Source organism: Engystomops pustulosus, chromosome 4, assembly GCF_040894005.1.
Source record: "Engystomops pustulosus chromosome 4, aEngPut4.maternal, whole genome shotgun sequence".
In the NCBI taxonomy this organism is placed as follows: domain Eukaryota; kingdom Metazoa; phylum Chordata; class Amphibia; order Anura; family Leptodactylidae; genus Engystomops; species Engystomops pustulosus.
This window is the reverse complement of record NC_092414.1, coordinates 196,002,169-196,023,259: the sequence shown is the minus strand read 5'-3', so window position 1 is coordinate 196,023,259 and position 21,091 is coordinate 196,002,169. Positions and strand designations below refer to the sequence as shown.

The 21,091-nt window shown below is 45.4% G+C and overlaps 1 protein-coding gene across 1 annotated transcript; it reads left to right on the top strand.

Moving 5' to 3' along the window:
• The first annotated feature begins 507 nt into the window (after positions 1 to 507).
• IKBKB (inhibitor of nuclear factor kappa B kinase subunit beta) lies at positions 508 to 20,890 on the top strand. Its single transcript, XM_072149287.1, has 22 exons — positions 508 to 697; positions 5,951 to 6,073; positions 6,161 to 6,255; positions 7,898 to 8,015; positions 8,336 to 8,405; positions 8,493 to 8,581; positions 9,134 to 9,223; positions 9,644 to 9,768; positions 9,859 to 9,966; positions 10,582 to 10,711; positions 11,127 to 11,321; positions 11,452 to 11,566; positions 12,153 to 12,276; positions 12,896 to 13,047; positions 15,258 to 15,319; positions 15,652 to 15,761; positions 15,842 to 15,891; positions 15,979 to 16,078; positions 16,375 to 16,522; positions 18,171 to 18,259; positions 19,368 to 19,458; positions 20,306 to 20,890. Exons 1-22 carry the CDS (start codon positions 686 to 688, stop codon positions 20,372 to 20,374), a joined length of 2,265 nt encoding a protein of 754 aa, XP_072005388.1. The 5' UTR covers positions 508 to 685; the 3' UTR covers positions 20,375 to 20,890.
• The last annotated feature ends 201 nt before the right edge of the window (positions 20,891 to 21,091 follow it).

The window sequence follows — 21,091 nt, the reverse complement described above, 5'->3', positions numbered from 1 at the left end:
CAGACATCACTCCCCTGTTCTCATACATACACATGCAGCCATACATCACTCCCCTCTCCTCATACATACACATGCAGCCAGACATCACTCCCCTCTCCTCATACACACACATGCAGCCAGACATCACTCCCCTGTTCTCATACATACACATGCAGCCAGACATCACTCCCCTCTCCTCATACACACACATGCAGCCAGACATCACTCCCCTGTTCTCATACATACACATGCAGCCAGACATCACTCCCCTCTCCTTATACATACATATAGTCACTCCCCTCACACATGTACACACACACACATACAGACAGCTATAGGTACAATACTTCCTGTTATGAGTTCACTCCTGTAATGTCAAAAAACACGCCCCTTAACCGATAGGCTCCACCCCTTTCCCTCGACATCATATCTACCAGGCTCACCTCCAGTCTAGAGAGGACCATATTAGCACGTGCATTATCGGCCAATCAGAGATCGCACTCATCGAACACCGATTCTGCAGCCAGCACCTACACAGAAGAGTGACGTCACGCTCGGCGGTCAGTGTGTCTTTAAGGCAGACCCCGCCCCGCATGACGTCACACCGGGATCTGTACCAGGAAGTGGAATGTACACAGGACACGGCGCCTCCTGCCCCGTACACCCGAGCTCAGCCCCTGCCCGACACAGCGTGTGACCCCGGCCCATGACACACCAGGTATGTGTACCCAGCCACTGTCCTGCCCCCACATACACTGTATATACTGTACTGCCCCTATACACTGTATATACTGTACTGCCCCTATACACTGTATATACTGTGCTGCCCCATACACTGTATATACTGTACTGCCCCCAAAGGTACTATATGTATATACTGTACTGCCCTATACACTGTATATACTGTACTATCCCTATACACTGTATATACTGCACTATCCCTATACACTGTATATACTGTATTGCCCCCACAGGTACTATGTGTATATACTGTACTGCCCCTATACACTGTATATACTGTACTGCCCCCACAGGTACTATATGTATATACTGTACTGCCCTATACACTGTATATACTGTACTGCCCCCACAGGTACTATATGTATATACTGTACTGCCCTATACACTGTATATACTGTACTGCCCCTATACACTGTACAGTCCCTATACACTATATATACTGTGCTGCCCCTATACACTGTATATACTGTACTGCCCCCACAGGTACTACATGTATATACTGTACTGCCCCTATACACTGTATATACTGTACTGCCCCTATACACTGTATATACTGTACTGCCCTATACACTGTACATACTGTACTGTCCCTATACATTGTACAGTCCCTATACACTATATATACTGTGCTGCCCCTATACACTGTATATACTGTACTGCCCCTATACACTGTACAGTCCCTATACACTATATATACTGTGCTGCCCCTATACACTGTATATACTGTACTGCCCCCACAGGTACTATATGTATATACTGTACTGCCCCTATACACTGTATATACTGTACTGCCCTATGCACTGTATATACTGTACTGTCCCTATACACTGTACAGTCCCTATACACTATATATACTGTGCTGCCCCTATACACTGTATATACTGTACTGCCCCCACAGGTACTATATGTATATACTGTACTGCCCTATACACTGTATATACTGTACTGCCCCTATACACTGTATATACTGTACTGCCCCCTTACACTGTGGGGGTACTGGCTGTATATACTGTACTGCCCCTATACACTGTATATACTGTACTGCCCCTATACACTGTGTATTACCGGCTGTATATACTGTACTGCCCCTATACACTATATATACTGTACTGCCCCTATACACTGTGTGGTACCGGCTGTATATACTGTACTGCCCCTATACACTATATATACTGTCCCTGTACACTGTGTGGTACCGGCTGTATATACTGTACTGCCCCTATACACTGTATTTACTGTACTGCCACTTTACAGTGTACATACTGTACTGCCCCTATACACTGTGTGGTACCGGCTGTATATACTGTACTACCCCTTTAAACTATGGTACCGGCTACATATACTGTACTGCCCTTATACACTGTGTGGTACCGGCTGTATATACTGTACTGCCCCTATACATTGTATATACTGTACTGCCCCTATGCACTGTGTGGTACTGGCTGTATATACTGTACTACCCCTTTACACTATGGTACCGGCTACATATACTGTACTGCCCTTATACACTGTGTGGTACCGGCTGTATATACTGTACTGCCCCTATACACTGTATATACTGTACTGCCCTATACACTGTATATACTCTACTGCCACTTAACATTGTATATACTGTACTGTCCCTATACACTGTGTGGTATCGGCTGTATATACTGTACTGCCCCTATACACTGTGTGGTACTGGCTGTATATACTGTTCTGTCCCTATAGACTGTGTGGTAACGGCTGTATATATTGTACTGCCCCTATACACTGTATGACACTGGCTGTATATACTATACTTCCCCTATACACTGTATGGTACCGGCTGTATATACTGTACTGCCACTTTACATTGTATATACTTTACTACCCCTATACACTGTGTGGTACCGGCTGTATATACTGTTCTGTCCCTATAGACTGTGTGGTACCGGCTGTATATATTGTACTGCCCCTATACACTATATTACACTGGCTGTATATACTATACTTCCCCTATACACTGTATGGTACCGGCTGTATATACTGTACTGCCACTTTACATTGTATATATGCTACTGCCCCTATACACTATGTAGTACCGGCTGTATATACTGTACTGCCCTATGCACTATGCATACTGTACTGCCCTATACACTATGCATACTGTACTGCCCTATACACCATGCATACTGTACTGCCCTATACACTATGCATACTGTACTGCCCTATACACCATGCATACTGTACTGCCCCTTATACACTGTATGGTACCGTCTGTATATACTGTACTGCCACTTTACATTGTATATATGCTACTGCCCCTATACACTATGTAGTACCGGCTGTATATACTGTACTGCCCTATGCACTATGCATACTGTACTGCCCTATACACCATGCATACTGTACTGCCCTATACACTATGCATACTGTACTGCCCTATACACCATGCATACTGTACTGCCCCTTATACACTGTATGGTACCGTCTGTATATACTGTACTGCCCCTATACACTGTATGGTACTGGCTGTATATACTGTACTGCCCCTATACACTGTATGGTACTGGCTGTATATACTGTACTGCCCCTACACACGGTATATATGGTACTGCACCTATACACTGTGTGGTACCGGCTTTATATACTGTACTGCCCCTTTTACACTGTATATATGGTACTGCACCTATACACTGTGTGGTACCGGCTGTGTACACTGTACTGCCCCTACACACTGACTAGTGATGGCTGTATATACTGTACTGCCCCTATACACTGTATGGTACTGGCTGTATATACTGTACTGCCCCTACACACTGACTGGTAATGGCTGTATATACTGTACTGCCCCTGTATACTATATGGTACTGGCTGTATATACTGTACTACCCCTATACACTGTATGGTAACTGCTGTATATACTGTACTGCCCCTATACACTGTATGGTACTGGCTGTATATACTGTACTGCCCCTATATACTATACGGTACTGGCTCTATATACTGTACTACCGCTATACATTGTATGGTACCTTCTGTATATACTGTACTGCCCCTATACACTGTATGGTATCGGCTGTATATGCTGTACTGCCCCTATACACTGTATGGAATCTGCTGTATGTGCTGTACTGCCCCTATACACTGTATGGTATCGGCTGTATATACTGTTCTGCCCCTATACACTGTATGGTATCGTCTGTAAATGCTGTACTGCCCCTATACACTGTATGGTATCGGCTGTATATGCTGTACTGCCCCTATACACTGTATGGTATCGGCTGTATATGCTGTACTGCCCCTATACACTGTATGGAATCTGCTGTATGTGCTGTACTGCCCCTATACACTGTATGGTATCGGCTGTATGTGCTGCACTGCCCCTATACACTGTATGGTATCGGCTGTATATACTGTACTGCCCCTATACACTGTATGGTATCGGCTGTATATACTGTACCATACATGGGTCCTGTCAGTATACAGTATATATATGATATTTTAGGATATGTCTCGCACATCAGATGGGTGCTGGTTTATCTTCCGGCACCTTTCCGATCCACTGGATATAGGAGTTGTGGTGCTATGGAACAGACAAGGGGGCGGGGACATGTATCACAGTTGTTTTTTCTTTGGTGTATAATTGAGACTTTAGGCGGCTAGTTTTGCGCTTTATGTATGATCCTGTCTTTTTCGCTTTGATACATGTTCAGTTTTGCCTGTCCTAAGGCCCCTTTCACACTTGCGTTTTTCACGTGCGTGTTCTGCGCATGCTTTTGATGCACTGAACTTGTATTTCCCTCTGACCCATTGTAATTAATTCGTTTTTTTTCAGACTTGCTATATTTATCACGCACACATGCGCATTTTTTTTATGCGCGTTTAAATCTCGACATGCTCTACTTTTGCAAGTCACGAGCGTGAAAAACGCACCATACAAGTCTATGGAGATGCATCAAAAACGCATTGCACTCTGAGACCCATCCAAGTCCAATGCAAGTGCAACTGATCAATTGCCATAGAAAAGACTCAGTCCTTAGTCTTTTTCACGTGCGTTATCTGCACATATAAAACGCATCAAAATTGGAAACACCAAAAAAATGACCGTGAAAAACTGAGACACTGAACAAACTGACCGAAAACAAGCAAATTTTGGCCTCTTTTTGAGACTTTTTGTTGCAAATCTCTCAAATCCACATGGACACAAGCCACGTGAGGGGGGGGGGGTTATATACAGGACAGGACACTACTGTAAATTTTGGATTTGAGGCCGTGTCCTGCATTTTTAAGCCCTGTAGTCACACCCCAGGGAGATGACGACATATGACGCTGCGATCACACGTTGCGTTTTCATTGCGTTGTGATGCGCATTACAACAGCTGGTAAGAGGCGATTTGCCTAAATACATTACTGTTAACATTTGCTTTTACAAAACGCATCATAAATGTGATGTTAATGCATGCGTTGTGTTAATGCGTGCATTAACAAAGCACACATGTTAACACATTGTTAACGTATGTGTCAACGTGGTGTTAACACATGTGTTACCATTGCATTTGCATTGCCTTTTGTAAATGCAAATGTAAACAGTAATGTAATTGGGCAAATCACCTCTGTTGTTATCTCTGCGTTTCAAAACGCAACCAAAACACCACACGTGACCGATAAATTAAAAAAATAAATAAAAAATGTAAATGCAAACATTTATGAATTTAAAAAAAAACAGCTAACTATGCAAAATTTTAAACATTTAAAGCATGTGAAATAATTCCAATTTACATGTTAAAACAGGGTCCATGCAAAAAAAAAATTCCCTTTCGCCTGCCCTGGACCGGCTGCAGATTTGCACCTGAAAAGTAGGAAAAATAAGCAAAAAAAAAAGTAATACATAAGTGAAAAGTCACACTGAACATCTGGAAAATAAAGATACATAAGGAACAAGGTGCAGGACTTGAAAAACAACAGCAAAAGTTGCAGTGAAAAGTTGCAAAAACAACAAAAAATGAGACAATAAAGTAGCAGAAATAAAGATACATGTCCCCCAAGGAGTCATACATTGTAAAGTGGCCACTATTGGTACTGCAGCTCCCTCACAATCCAGTTTATTGGAGCAGCGCTGCAGTACCATTCACGGCCACTACACAATGTATAGCGATGTGCTGTTTTGAAAGCAGTGACCTACCCTGCGGATATCTCAAACTTCTTAATGACAGAACCATTAGTGAAACCCGTATGACTAATATCAGCCTTAATTTCATGCCCATAGGATGCCCCGGCCTGCCGGACCAGCTGGCCTCCTCCAACACAAACCCAGAGCTGCGGACCCTGGGAGATGAAGGAGCGGCTGGGCACCGGAGGCTTTGGATACGTCCTGCGCTGGCACAACAGGGTGAGGAGCAGCCTCCTGTCTCTATGTTATATCGCCATCATATACTATGGCGCAGGGTCATGATCTCCACCGCTTATGTCTCCTTAGGACACGGGAGAAGAAGTCGCCATTAAACAATGTCGCCAGGAGCTGAGCCCCAAGAATCGGGAAAGATGGTGCCTGGAAATTCAGATCATGAAAAAGTAAGACCCTTATATCTCCTTTACCCTGCACTCCGGGGGTGGGGGGCTTTAACAGGGTTTTAAGGGTCATCAGTATGAGATGGGGCTCCAACATGCAGCACCAAAACAGATCACCTGATGTACAGAGGATGGAATAGGATGTGAACAGCGCCATCCCCTGTGTAGTGGTCAGGCCGGGTAACTGCAGATTAGCTTCCATCTTTTTTTAAATGGTGCAAAACTTTAGCGATGTCTGCTCATCCTACCATTCTCTATGTATTAAGGGGGTGTTCATATGAGACCCCCGACAATCTGTTATTGAAGTCCTCTTTATAGATATGTAAGCACTCATTTTATTCTGGAGAAATCTTACTAATAAGAGGGTTATTAGGATTATGAGATTGATGACCTACCCATAGACTTTGCTCCTAGGCACTTGAATGTGAACACACGCATTACCCGGAGTCTGCCACTACAGCATCAGGTGGCGCCGTTCTTTTGCATATGTTGTGTTTGGAGGCTGTCGGAAGGAACCTAATGGACGGGACACTACTGGAAATGGGTTAAAGGACATCTACCTCCAGGATGAAAGACTATGGGGCAGATTTACTTACCCGGTCCGTTCGCGATCCAGCGGCGCATTCTCTGCGGTGGATTCGGGTCCGGCCAGGATTCACTAAGGCAGTTCCTCCGCTGCGCTAAAGTTCCCCGGAGGCGTGCTGGAATGCCCTGAAATTCACCGGCCAATACCTAGTGAAGGTAAGTGTAATTTTCGCAACACATTTTTTGTTTTAAATGCGGCGGTTTTTCCGAATCCGTCAGGTTTTCGTTCGGCCACGCCCCCCAATTTCCGTCGCGTGCATGCCGGCGCCGATGCGCCAAAATCCGATTGCGTGCGCCAAAATCCCGGGGCAATTCAGGGAAAATCAGCGCAAATCGGAAATATTCGGGTAACACGCCGGGAAAACGCAAATCGGGCCCTTAGTAAATGACCCCCTATATGCAAGTGAGCCTAAGGGGCTTCAGGCTCCATTAACACCAATGGAGCCTGGAACCCCTCAGACTCATTTGCATCCAGTCCTTCATCCTAGTGGAAGTTGCCCTTTAAGGTCTTCAGGAATGCCCTTGTGAAAAGCCCATATGATCTATATATATTCTCAGTAATGGAATAACTCTAAAGTATAATTTACCTTGCAAAAAACAAGATCCCATATTCTGATCTTAGTCCTTAATGGAAATCTACCATCAAAATCTGGCATGATAAACCAGGAGCACTTACATCCAGGAGCCCCTCCATGCTGTAGCTTTACAGGATGTTACACTGTGCAGTAGCTCTTCCACCTCCCACTGTGTGAGATTACATCAGACAGAGGGAGGTGTAACAGTTGTGAATCTGCTCTGGAGGGGCTCTGGTAACACCACCAGGAGCCCTTCAGGATTATTAGCATTAATTTTTAAAGTTGATTTTAGAAGGAATGAAGCCAAATATAAGATGACAAATATAAGAAGATTAGTACAGTCCCGGTGCCTGGATCTATGAGTAATGTCCCTGGTTTATCATGATGGATTGTAGATTTCTTTTAAAGAGACTGTAAGTCTGAATATCTATTCTGATGTCCTAAATCAGGGATTTTATATTCATGTTGCTATTTAATTGTTGCAGATTAAATCACAAGAACGTGGTGTCGGCCCGAGAGGTACCCGAGGGGTTGCAGAAGCTGGCACCCAATGACCTTCCTCTGCTGGCTATGGAGTTCTGCTTGGGCGGTGATCTCCGGAAGGTGTGTAATATTGTAGGCACCCGTATGACATTATCCTTCAATAAACATATCCGGCTCCGTACACGGAGCACCTAATGGAAAGGTGGTGTCGTGGCTAGGTTATTGCAGCTTTCTTCCTTTAGCTGCAGTTATCCAGCATGGCCACTATACAGGGGATGGAGCTGTCTTCATACTAGAGGCAGCTGGGAACAACTAATGGGGGTCCAAAACCCAGCCCCCCCCTCCTTGATCACTCTGCTGTCCTATGGTCAGGGTACCCCATCTTTCTCTATGTGTACATACATTGGGTTCCATCACTGATCATTGTCTTCTTCCTGCAGCACTTAAATCACTATGAAAACTGCTGTGGACTGAAGGAAGGACCCATCCTGAGCCTGCTGTCTGACATCTGTGAGTGTCCCCCCATATCAGACATCACTCGCTCTATATAACATGTCTGTAGGACTAAGTCATGTGCCCCTTTCATCCCCACTGCAGCTTCTGCCCTTCGCTATCTCCACGAGAATCGGATCATCCACCGAGACTTAAAACCGGAGAACATCGTCTTACAACAGGACGAGCGACGGGTAAGTGTAAGACCTATAATGTATGAGATGGAGGAGGTCTCCCCTTGGTGCCCTTTGTCCTTGAGGCGTCTTAAAGGTGGATAACTTCTCTGCAATAGACCATGTGCAGCCTGTGATATCGGACCCATATGTTGGCCTGATCTCTTGTGATGCCCTTGCATCACACAGAAAAACGAAGAAACAGCTCTTTCAGTGCCGATGCTGCAGCATGGTCAGCAAACAGGGAGTCCTTGCATCATTTTTCTTGTATGATGCAAGGAGTCCCATCCTGTGTGGTCTGTAGGATCGGGTCAACAAATTGGTTTTGTTTGCCCCTTTATGGCAAACTGGGGGTCTGACCACTGGCTGTATACTGCTTATGCACTGTGGCTAGGGTGCTACCAGACCCATACAAGTGAATGCCGTTTTCTTCATCTCCTGGTGGTTGAGAGCGCCACCTACAGGGCACACTTGTAGGTGGAATTGCATTACAACAATTCTGCAGCTTCCATATTCTTCTGATCCCTAAAATGTGATAGTACATGCTGATGTTATTTTTTTCTTTGCTCTCAGTTGATTCATAAGATAATAGACCTGGGATATGCCAAGGAGCTGGATCAGGGCAGCCTGTGCACCTCCTTTGTGGGCACCTTGCAGTATCTGGTGAGTGCATAGTCATAATGGCTGACATCCTAATAGTAGAATAAATTATCAGTATGTGTGGAAGCTCTGTTGCCTGTCTGCCTGTAGGATTTCCCAGACCCAACCTTTTATCTCTGGAGTGAATTCGGCATGTCCACTCCACTCAAGTCAGTGATCCAGTTTCTCAGACCGACATTTTGAGTCTTTTCTGTATTACACGGTTTTGCTTGGCTTAGCAGAAGCTGCCTGCCATTAGTTACTTAAAGGACATCTACCACCAGGATGAAGGACTGTAAACCAAGCACACTGACAAATGGCAGGATCTGCTCTTCTTTATGTCCTTGTTTTTACTAAAAGAAAAAGGGTTTCAAAATCTCCCACATCTTTCCCTAGTATACATTTTCCTGTATATACTTTACATCATGTCCTCCTGTATCCCAGGCCCCGGAGTTACTGGAGCAGCAGAAGTATACGGTGACTGTGGATTACTGGAGTTTCGGCACATTGGCCTTTGAGTGTATTACAGGATTTCGTCCCTTCCTTCCTAACTGGCAGCCGGTGCAGTGGTGAGGCGGCGTTATATCACGTTACTGTGTGCGGCTATAACCGTAGTATCTTCGTCCGCTCACCTCCTGTGTGTTATGTGTGTTCCTCAGGCACAATAAGGTCCGGGAGAAGAGTAATGAGCACATTGTGGTGTATGAAGACCTGTCCGGAGCTGCCAAGTTCTCCAGTGTCCTGCCAAAGCCTAACCATCTCAACGGGTGAGAAGGTCCTTCCTCGTGATCATCCCTACCTCAGTATTGGATACTGAGGATACCCCTAGATCTCTGTGTGGGTTATCTGCACTCTGCAGGGATCACCAGACTTGGAAGTAGGACATCCCTCCATCTGCATTGAAGCTCGGATCCTGGAACACCCCCTAGAGGCTAGGAAGGGGGCAGAAATATATATTTTTTAATGCACTAACCTCGCTCCTGGTTCCAGTGTCGCAGCACTCGGCATGGCCAGAAGTGTCACAGGTCACAGGACCCTATGCTCCTGACCCCACTGGGAAACTGGGACCCCCTTAAATGTACCTTTGGGAATCCCTGTCTAAATGCACAGCTTTTTCACAATCATGAGTACAGGGATCCATCAAATGAAGGGAGTTGCTGGTCGTGCATGCATTGTGGCTCCATTGGCTTCTATGGGGGCGCTGGGTGAGTACATTTCCAGCACTTCCATAGAGAATAAATGGAGCAGCAATGTGCTTGTATCTAGACACTCCGTTAATTTGGGGGATCAGGACTCCTCCATGATAACTACTCTGGAAGACCCCATTACACCACAGCACATTACATCTAATGTGTAATAGTTGTTTTTTCTTTGCCCCGCAGGATCCTGGCTAGTAAATTGGAGCGCTGGCTGCAGTGCATGCTAATGTGGCATCCAAGACAGAGGGGCACAGATCCACAAAATCCCGAAATCGGCTGCTTCCAGGCACTAGATGCCATTCTCAGCCTAAAGGTAAGTGATTGTGTCTGTAGGCGGCGCAGTATAAGGCAGTGTTTACCTATGTCATATTTAGTACACATGTACCTCTCAACTGAGAGTGCATGTGTACAGGGAAGTCAAGGAGAATAGCTGTCGACCATATTAGCATTTAGTTTAAAGGGGTTTTCTATCTAGGTTTTATCATCTAGATTAGCAGTCAGGACTGTTCCAAGACCCTATGAAGGGCGAATGGCAGGCATAGAAACAGTTCTTTACCACGGTCAGGGATCTTGGGGATCCCAGTGATTGTGAAGATCTAGGGTGGCAAAATCCCAAATCCGATTCCTCTGGTGCCACTTAGGTAGGGATTAAATGTCTGCACACAAGAGGAATTCCCGGATCTGTCCCTGCACTTTGGTCATCCCCTCTTTCTGTATATTTTTGGCAGCTGCTGTCTGTGCTGAATATGGTGTCCGGCCAGGTGCACACTTACCCTGTGACGGAGGGCGAGAACCTACAGTCTCTGAAGAGTCGCCTGCAGCAAGATACCGGGATACCAGAGGAGGAACAGGAGTTACTACAAGCTTCAGGCCTGGCCTTAGATCCTCACCAGCCTCTGGTACAAGACGAGTCTGACAATATGGTAAGTACCCGCACTCACTCACTGTGAGGTACAATGTGCAGTCATGCCTCGTCCATAGTGATTGGATGTTGTGGCTACATGATATGTGCAACCATTTTTACTCCAATGCATAAAAATAAAATCATTTCAGGTCAACGATGACCGTCAAGTAGAAAGCGACCTCATCTTTCTCTTTGATAATCGGAAAACGGTGTATGAACCCCAGATTTCACTTCGTCCTCACCCTGGAAGTGTTGCTTTTGTGTGTAAGTATTAGTCCGATCCTACGTTAGATATTGTTGGCAGTTCCACACCAATGCAAAATTAGGCCTCTAGGGGGCAGGAAATAATTGCTGTTTCTTAGCTTTTAGGCAATTGAAAGTCATTGGGGCACATTTACTAAGGGTCCACGGACCGCGATTCCGTCAGGTTTTCCCAAATATTTCCGTTTTGCGCCTAATTGCCCCGTGTTTTTGGCGCACGCGATCGGATTGTGTCGCATTGGTGCCGGCTTGCATGTGACTGAAAACGGGGGCCGTGGCCGTGGACAACCCGACGGATTCGGACAAACCACAGGATTTAAAAAACTAAATGTGTCACGCAGTTACATGCACCAGGAAAAAGACGGTGAACTCCGGCGGACCTTGGCGCGGAAGAGACACCTTCAGGAAGTTGGACGCACAATCTTATTGAATGGCGCCGGACCCGAATCCTCGTCGGACAACGCACCGCGGGATCGCGACAGGACCAGGTAAGTAAATCTGCCCCATTGTCTTAATTGCAGCTGATGGTGCAGGGGGTATTTTTGGTGACTTGCTTTAAATTTGTCTTGTTTTTTTTTTTTCTTTCCAGTACAGGACCCCAAGCACCCTTTGACGTATGTTCATCTCCGTAGGGTGTGGGGACAGATATGGCAGACCATACGTACGCTGAAGGAGGATTGTGCGCGGCTGCAGATGGGACAGCGTGCTACCATGTAAGTGATTGGGAATGTTCACGTATCGGGTCTTGTAAATTTCCACTTTATGGCTCTATGATCTGCCCGCACCAGTAGAGGTCTATGGCACCCGTGTCCCACCAAGACATGGCCAGTCGGGGAGGGGTGAGGAGCACTAGCCCCCTCCTCTGCACCCGATCGTGTGCTTTGCTTGAGATCCGGCTCAGTTTAGCACACGACTGTGTGAATGTAGCCTTAAAGGGAAGAAAAAGGGAAAACATTCTTGATATTGGCCATACTTTCTTGTTAAAGGGGGCGACTTGATAATGATGACTTATCCTCTGGATATGTAATGAGTATCAGATTGGTGGTTTAGGGAGTCCAACACCCAAACCCAGCAAGAAATGTACCATACACCACCACAAAGGACAACAATTGGACTAATTGGTCTCATGACTCCTGTACAGGAGGCATTGAAGTTAAAGGGCAGGTGGGAATTTCTTCAAAACTTTTATTCACTTGGGAAACTTTCTTAAACTCCTGGACAACACCTTTTGTGATGAAAAATAAGTGGTGGATTATCAGACTATCTGGATCATCAGATGTCAGATTGAAAGAACTCTGTACAATTCCTATAATGCAATGTGGTGTATTTTAGGGTGAACCTTCTGCGGTACAACACTGAACTATCCAAAAAGAAAAACCTGATGACGTCCCAGTGTGAGCAGCTGAAGGCCAAGCTGGATTTCTTCCGGAGTAGCATCCAGATCGACCTGGAGAAATACAGCGAGCAGATGGAGTTTGGAATCAGTAAGTCATTGTATGAAGATCATATTTTATAAGATGTTTTTGTAAATCTGCTATCGTATATACCCGAGTATAAGCCGTCCCGAGTATAAGCAAAGACCCCTAATTTTAACACAAAAAACTGGAAAAACCTATTGACTCTAGTATAAGCCGAGGGTGGAAAATGCATTGGCCACAGCCCCAGTATATAGCCTGCCAGCCCCCTGTAGTATATAGCCTGCCAGCCCCCTGTTGTATATAGCCTGCCAGCCCCCTGTAGTATATAGCCTGCCAGCCCCCTGTAGTATATAGCCTGCCAGTCCCCTGTAGTATATAGCCTGCCAGCCCCCTGTAGTATATAGCCTGCCAGCCCCCTGTAGTATATAGCCTGCCAGCCCCCTGTAGTATATAGCCTGCCAGCCCCCTGTAGTATATAGCCTGCCAGCCCCCTGTTGTATGTAGCCTACCAGCCCCCTGTAGTGTATAGCCTGCCAGCCCCCTGTAGTATATAGCCTGCCAGCCCCCTGTTGTATGTAGCCTGCCAGCCCCCTGTTGTATGTAGCCTGCCAGCCCCCTGTTGTATGTAGCCTGCCAGCCCCCTGTTGTATGTAGCCTGCCAGCCCCCTGTTGTATATAGCCTGCCAGCCCCCTGTTGTATATAGCCTGCCAGCCCCCTGTAGTATATAGCCTGCCAGCCCCCTGTAGTATATAGCCTGCCTGCCCCCTGTAGTATATAGCCGGCCTGCCCCCTGTAGTATATAGCCGGCCTGCCCCCTGTAGTATATAGCCGGCCTGCCCCCTGTAGTATATAGCCTGCCTGCCCCCTGTAGTATATAGCCTGCCTGCCCCCTGTAGTATATAGCCGGCCTGCCCCCTGTAGTATATAGCCGGCCTGCCCCCTGTAGTATATAGCCGGCCTGCCCCCTGTAGTATATAACCTGCCTGCCCCCTGTAGTATATAGCCTGCCAGCCCCCTGTAGTATATAGCCGGCCTGCCCCCTGTAGTATATAGCCGGCCTGCCCCCTGTAGTATATAGCCGGCCTGCCCCCTGTAGTATATAACCTGCCTGCCCCCTGTAGTATATAGCCTGCCAGCCCCCTGTAGTATATAGCCGGCCTGCCCCCTGTAGTATATAGCGTCCCTGCCGGCTGGGCCTTGCTTGTGGAGCTGTCGCAGACCGTCGGAATGGTGAGTACGCAGTTTTTTGGGTTTTTTTTATATACCCGGATATAAGCCGAGTGGGGAATTTTCTGCATAAAAAAAAAGTGCTGAAAAACTCGGCTTATACTCGGATATATACGGTATTTACCGTTCTAATTTGAAGATCGCTTGCTTAAAGCTGGGGTGTGCTGTTTCATTCAGCATCTATGAAGAACATAACATCCATAGAGGTGCATTGTGGTAAAGCAGGTTGAGGAAGCAAATGGACGTTGCAATCCTTACACTGCTGTGCACTTAGGAGCTCCTCCCCTCTGCTCTTATTACAAGCCTTAGAGCAGTTTGATGCAGAGAACTAAGAGCACAACAGTGTGAGGACCTACCTCCAGTGTTCCTGGAATACAAATTCACTTTTCACAGTCCTACTGCCACTAACACACCTACATACTAAGGTATGGTTAGTATCTAACCATAAGACAGCTAACACTGTCTGCAATATGCATGGTTTAAACTACAATCCCTTTCTTTCTGTTCTCCCATTGCTGTGGATTAACAGTCTAATTCACTTTGTTGCTACTGTACAACATTGTGGACACACATATATCTCCAATGTGAACACGGACTAACAGTATCCTAACTCTCCCCTGTAGGCAGAAGGATCGGGCATGTTAAATGTCAGCATGCCTGATCCTGTGTTCTCATCTAGTTATACTACCACTTCATTCATTTAGTCAGTGCTGCTGACATCTAGTGTCTGAATTGACAATTGCACTTCTGCATTTCTTTTCTTATGGAACTCTCCCAAACTTTTGAGTCCGGGGGCATAGGGTACAAATCATAATGTGGTCACTATATCTGTGGCTATCCTTGAGCAATTGACCCATGTGTCCTTGACCTTAAAGGGAATATGTCACTGGGATTGGGACCTCTAACCCTGCAGCATGTCCTTATCCTGAGCCGCCAGTTTTAGATGAGCTGCAACCTAGGGGGTGACCGGTTCTATTCACAAATATGATTTGTCGTGTTCTACATTTTATTGATTTTTTTCCACCATTTATCTCTCGTCTTGTTTTAGCTTCTGAAAAGCTGCTTTCAACATGGAGGGAGATGGAACAGGCAGTAAAAGAGTGCGGCAGGGTGAGTGACATCTGGGACACTTGTCACCTACTAGCCACACAAGGCACGATGAGTACTGGTGCTGTACGCTGTATGTATGGCTGCCTCTATAAGGAGCCTATATGTTCTTATAACCGGATATGACAGATTAATAGACATGTGGCATCTGCTTCTTATGTGTATTGGTAGAATAATAGCATTTATTGTCAGGATTGGGTCATAGGTATCAGATCACTGGTGGGACACCGCAGGCTCTTGTATAGTGGCTATGCCGGGTACTGCAGCTCAGCTACTTACATGTGTTACACTGTAATTGGGAATGGTCATAATTCTCATGTCTGTGTCCTGTACAGGAGCAGGAGGTGCAGCACTTAGTGGAGAAGATGATGGCTTTGCAGACAGACAGCGTGGATCTACAAAAAAACCCTCTGGGCAGGAGAAGTCGTGGCACGCTGGATGACATGTAAGTGCGGCACAATGTATCAGCGGCTGCCCCTGCCTTATACCTATGTTATATGAGATGTTTTCTGCTCTATTAATCAGAGAGGAACAGGCTAAAGATCTGTACAGAAGGCTGCGAGAGAGGCCGAGAGGTAATGAGCACGCTCCATAATCCTTTCTTTACACTGCAGCTTCTCTCTCTTGCTGATCTAACATTACATCTCTCTGGATGGCTGCAGATCAGAGGACAGGAGGTGACAGCCAGGAGATGGTGCGGCTACTTCTACAGGCAATCCAGACCTATGAGAAGAGGGTGACATTAATCTACGACCAGCTGAGGTATGTGCAGGTACATAGATGCACCAGCACTAAGCAACTTACAGCTCCCAGCATGTGCAGACCGTCAGAGCATGCTGGGAGTTGTAGTATCACAACAGCAATGATATATACAGTCCCTGTTTGGCCTGTTCTGGCTGATTTGCTGGTCTATGGATAAGCCTGGAGCTTTCCCTGACTGTATAGAGAGGTTCTCATACTTGTATATACCAGTCCTGCTCCTTATCCTCATCACTTCTCACTCCTATTCTCTTGCCCCGTTCCTTAAGCTCTGATTATATGGTTGTGTCTCTTCATAGTAAAACTGTGGTGTGCAAGAGGAAAGCACTGGATCTCTCCCCACGTCTCAGGGAAGTCATGTCCCTGATGAGAGAAGATGAGAAAATGGTGGTAAAGAGACAGGAGAAGAGACAGCAAGAGCTGTGGGACCTCCTGAGGATCGCATGTGTAAGTAGTGCACCTACATACTACTATACATACTTACCTACACCACCATACATGCACATACCTACCACTAATCATACTCATACATGTCATCCTTATGAGTACTACTGCTCATACTCCTATACATAGCTAGTGATATTCATACATACTCCTGTTCATGCTCGTACATATAACCATTCATTAACATACACATACAGGCAGTCCCCGGGTTACGTACAAGATAGGGTCTGGAGGTTTGTTCTTAAGTTGAATTTGTATGTAAGTCGAAACTGTATATTTTATAATTGTAGAACCAGACAAAAAGAATTTTGGCCCCAGTGACAATTGGGGTTTAAACATTTTTTGCTGTAATGGGACCAAGGATTATCAATAAAGCTTCATTACAGACACCTTACAGCTGATTATTGCAGTCTGGGACTATAGTAAAGCATTCAGAAAGCTTCACCAGAGGTCAGAGGGGTCTGTCTGTAACTATGGGTTGTCTGTAAGTCGGGTGTCCTTAAGTAGGGGACCGCCTGTACTAATAATAATCTGTCATATTACATTTACTTGCATATTCATACCACTAATTATTCTCCTACATACTTATTGTTCATGCTCTTACTTACAAAATTAATGTGCATAAATACCCCTTATCATACTCATACATACCACTAATCGTAACTATCGTTCAAAACTTCATTTTAAGCAGAAGTGAAGTATTAGCTATAGGAAATCTGCCATCATTATAAACACCTACTCCTAGATCCTGACACTGTGTGATAATCTTTTTGTATGTGTTATCCATGGCCTCCTTCCTTCTAACATCAACTTTTCTAATAATGCTATTGATTCTGATGGGCTCCTGGGGGTTCTAGCAGAACCCCTCTGTGCTTTAGTTTTACAGGATGTTACACTGTGCAGGAGCACTTCCCCCTTCCACTGTATGAGATTTCAGCAGGCAGAAGGAGGGGGGAGTTATGAGGGAGCAGTGGGGGTTGTGAGACAGTGTAACAGACTTTCAAGCTATTACCTAGTGGCCTAACTGCCAGCCGCTACGGCTGTTATGGGGCCCGTGAAGTTGAGGGGCCCGGGAACGCAAGGCCGGGTCATCATTAACTGATGCCCTTCCCTCTGTATCTCTACTGCACCAGGTCTGGCCCGTCCAACTCCTCCCATACCGCTTACCATCATATGGGGAACATATATCTGGCCGCAATACGTCCCTCATAGGCGTCTATGGTACGGTGAGCACAACACATTCTAAAGGAGCTGCAGTACTCGCCCTCCACCTATTAGTGTGAACAAGATCCTTCTCTGGATTGCTGGGGGTCCCGTTCTTGTGATTGGTGAAGGTCCCTTACAGATCATCTGCAATCCCCTCTCCTGTAGATAAGGGAGAACATGCAGATTTGGTACAACCCCTTTTAACTTTTAAATCACCCCCACTGCCCTACACGCTGCAGCAATGGTGTTCCATCCATCAATCATATGACCCCTGTAGCCAATGACTCATGATACATAACATCATTTCTGCAGGATCAGGGGGGGATAGGGCATTTAATGGGCCAGTAATGATCCATTTGTATTTTTTTCCCACATCTTGTTTGGAATTGTAGAGATTTTCCTGAAAAAAACTGACATTTTACTGTGTATTATTTTTCCTGTTAAGAGTAAAGTTCGAGGACCTGTAAGTGCTCCGTTACTGCCGCAGCCTCCCCCCCTGCCCCTGAGCCTCACCCAGGATGACATGAGGAAGAGGTAGGTGGTGATCGCAGTCTAATACAGCAATAGTCCTAAAATTGTAGTAGGAAGCCAAGTAAAACATTACTGTACTATCACTGTACTGACCGCTTCCCACTTCCTCTCCCGATCCCCTGCATTGCACTGATTGGCTGAGCGATGCCTTGTATTTCCTGTGGTGTCTGGAGAGTGCCGTGCAGTGGGGACCAGAGCATTGATCAGTAGTTTTAATATGTTACTGGAGCCTTGCAAACCTCTATTTACTTTGAAGGCAGACCCCTTTATAAAGGCTCACAGAAAGTTTAGTGTGTCTGGGAAAAACTGAAGGACCCAGGGGCTCTCTGACCACAATTCCTGTTGTAAAAACATCAAGCTGTTCCACGTTCCATCATTATTTATTCTGCGTTTGATAAGAACAATCTGGGGTAGCTTGCACTCTTTAAAGGGGTTGTCCATAGTTGACCCACACAGATATGTTTAAAAGTTCTTACCTAAATGCAGGGAGGGAACAAATTAAAGAAAATGAAGCATTGAAAGAATTGATGTGGAGAGGGAGCATTTGACACAGGGAACTCCCACCGAGCTCTGAACTTGCAGGTCCATAAGCAGGTGCAAAATATAGAAATCCAGAGAAAACATTAAAGCGTAACTGTAAAGTTACTGACAAAAAATAATTTAGCTTAGGAGAGCCTTTGACAACAGTTCCAACGATACCTTTACCATGGTGCTGGCTTCTTCCTAGCCTGAGATATAAAGGTTAATAGATATATGAGGCTATGTGTAAAATCCCCTCGGCTTTCCCTGAAGTGGGCGGGACTTTCTGTTTGTGACATCAGCATTTAGGGAATACATATGATGCAGGATAGCATGTTTTTAATTGGACGACCAGTGAAATCACTGCAGGTCCTACAGACCCCTCTCGTCTCTAGCTGTTCTATATGGTTTACCATTGTTACCAGAAAGCAAGACAAATGGGGGGCAAGGTAGCCTATTAGAGTAAATTAGAGAATTTCTCATTTTTGCATAGTGCAGAGTTTTTTTTACAGAGGTGTACTTTAATCTCTCAATATTTATAAAACGTAAGAATTCTGTGTCCTTCATGTGTGAATAATTTATGTTGTCGTAGTGAGGACCTTCTGTCTGAGCAACAGAGTCTGTGTGGGCAGCTGGAGACCTCTATGAGGAGTCTAATGACTGAGCAGGACACCAGTCTCATGGTAAGCACTGCAACCGGCAATGGCCACATATATGGATAGGGAGGAATTTATAAAGCCCTTTCACCAGAATTGATGAAAAATTATTTGGGGGAAAAGTTGGAGTTTAGATGGAGGACTTTAAGACACAAGTAGGACAAGAAATGGACCGGGAAGGAACATCACATCTGCATATTACATTACATTTTCCTGCCACTGGGTGGAGCTTTCTGACTATGTGGGGACTGCAGCTCTTAAAGGGGTTTTCCTGCAATCTGGAAAACCCCTAGGGGTCAGGGTAGAGAATTAACAATAGGACACTTAGTTCCAGGTCCTGGTTCTGGCGGTGTACACTTAAAGTTTTTGGCTCTGTGTCTGGCTGAAAGTCCAGGGGGGTCATGAGACACTCTTCAGCCAGTGAATGGTTCCTTGGGAATGTCACTTCCACTCATTCGGTGAAGCAGGTCCCCTTCCCTCAAACTCCTGGTCGGTTGCAGGCCCAAAAACCATAAGTTCCACCCCGGCTCCATAGGGGTTGTCCAGATTCTGAATAAACCCCCCTTAAGTAGGATAGGAAACGTGCCACAAAGTAACATCACAATTTGTACATTCTTTCGTGATATTTTTATGCAACCACCACTAGGGGGAGTTTACTGTTTACATGTAATATAAGGTAAAAAGCTCCCCCTAGCGGTGGCCACAGGAAATCAAAATTATTTAGTGAATTTATAGTCCAGTCTCTGACCTTAGGTCATAGGGAAAGGGTGAGAAATCCTGTAGATTTACTTTTCTGGGGGCCGCCCACTGGAAGCTGTGATGTCCGTAGTCTTGTATAACACACGATTCACTTACTTTTTCACCTATTCTGTAGTCGCTAGACTGGTCTTGGTTGCCACCACAAGAAGAGGAGTCAGGGGGCTGTCAGATAACCGCATCGTGATCCCGGCGTCAAGCAATGGAGGATGAGAACCCGAATATGGTGCCTTTAACTCTTTCAGGTTTTAGGATTTTATATTCTGTTGCATTTGGCCAAACCTGTTCTTATGAATAAAGCTGTGCTTATTTGAATTTTTTCAAAAAATGGCTGCTCACAGCATTGAGACGACCTACCGCCATCTCTACCAGTTGTCGTGTTCACATTAAAGGCAATAGCTTTTGCTTATGGAGCAGTTTGAAACGGGTATAGCGTCACCTACAGGCTGCTAGCAGGTACTGCAAGAATACATCCAACTATAAAACTGACCTTGTACCATAGGCCGAAAAACAAAGCCATTTTAATGCAGGTCGTGCTCTTTTACAGGTCATGTTTAGGAACTTCAAGGGGTTTTTTTTAAGAGTATTTTTTGTACTGGTCTAAAGATTCATATTATAAATATTTTTTTTTTCTTGTTATGGTAAAAAAAAAGACCCATTTTATCATCTGATGTGAAATAAATGTATTTTTATCGTATTGAGATTCCATGTGCATATATTTCAGTGGGGGCTTACTTTTTGCTTAGTGGATGTGGACCCGAAACTGAGAGTCTTGATGGAGCCCGAATGATCTTGACTGTGGTCAAAACGTGTATCAGAAGCCTCAGCATTAAAGCAAATCTACCATCAAAATCCATCATGATAAACCAGGCACCATGACTGTGGTAATCCATGGTTATCCATG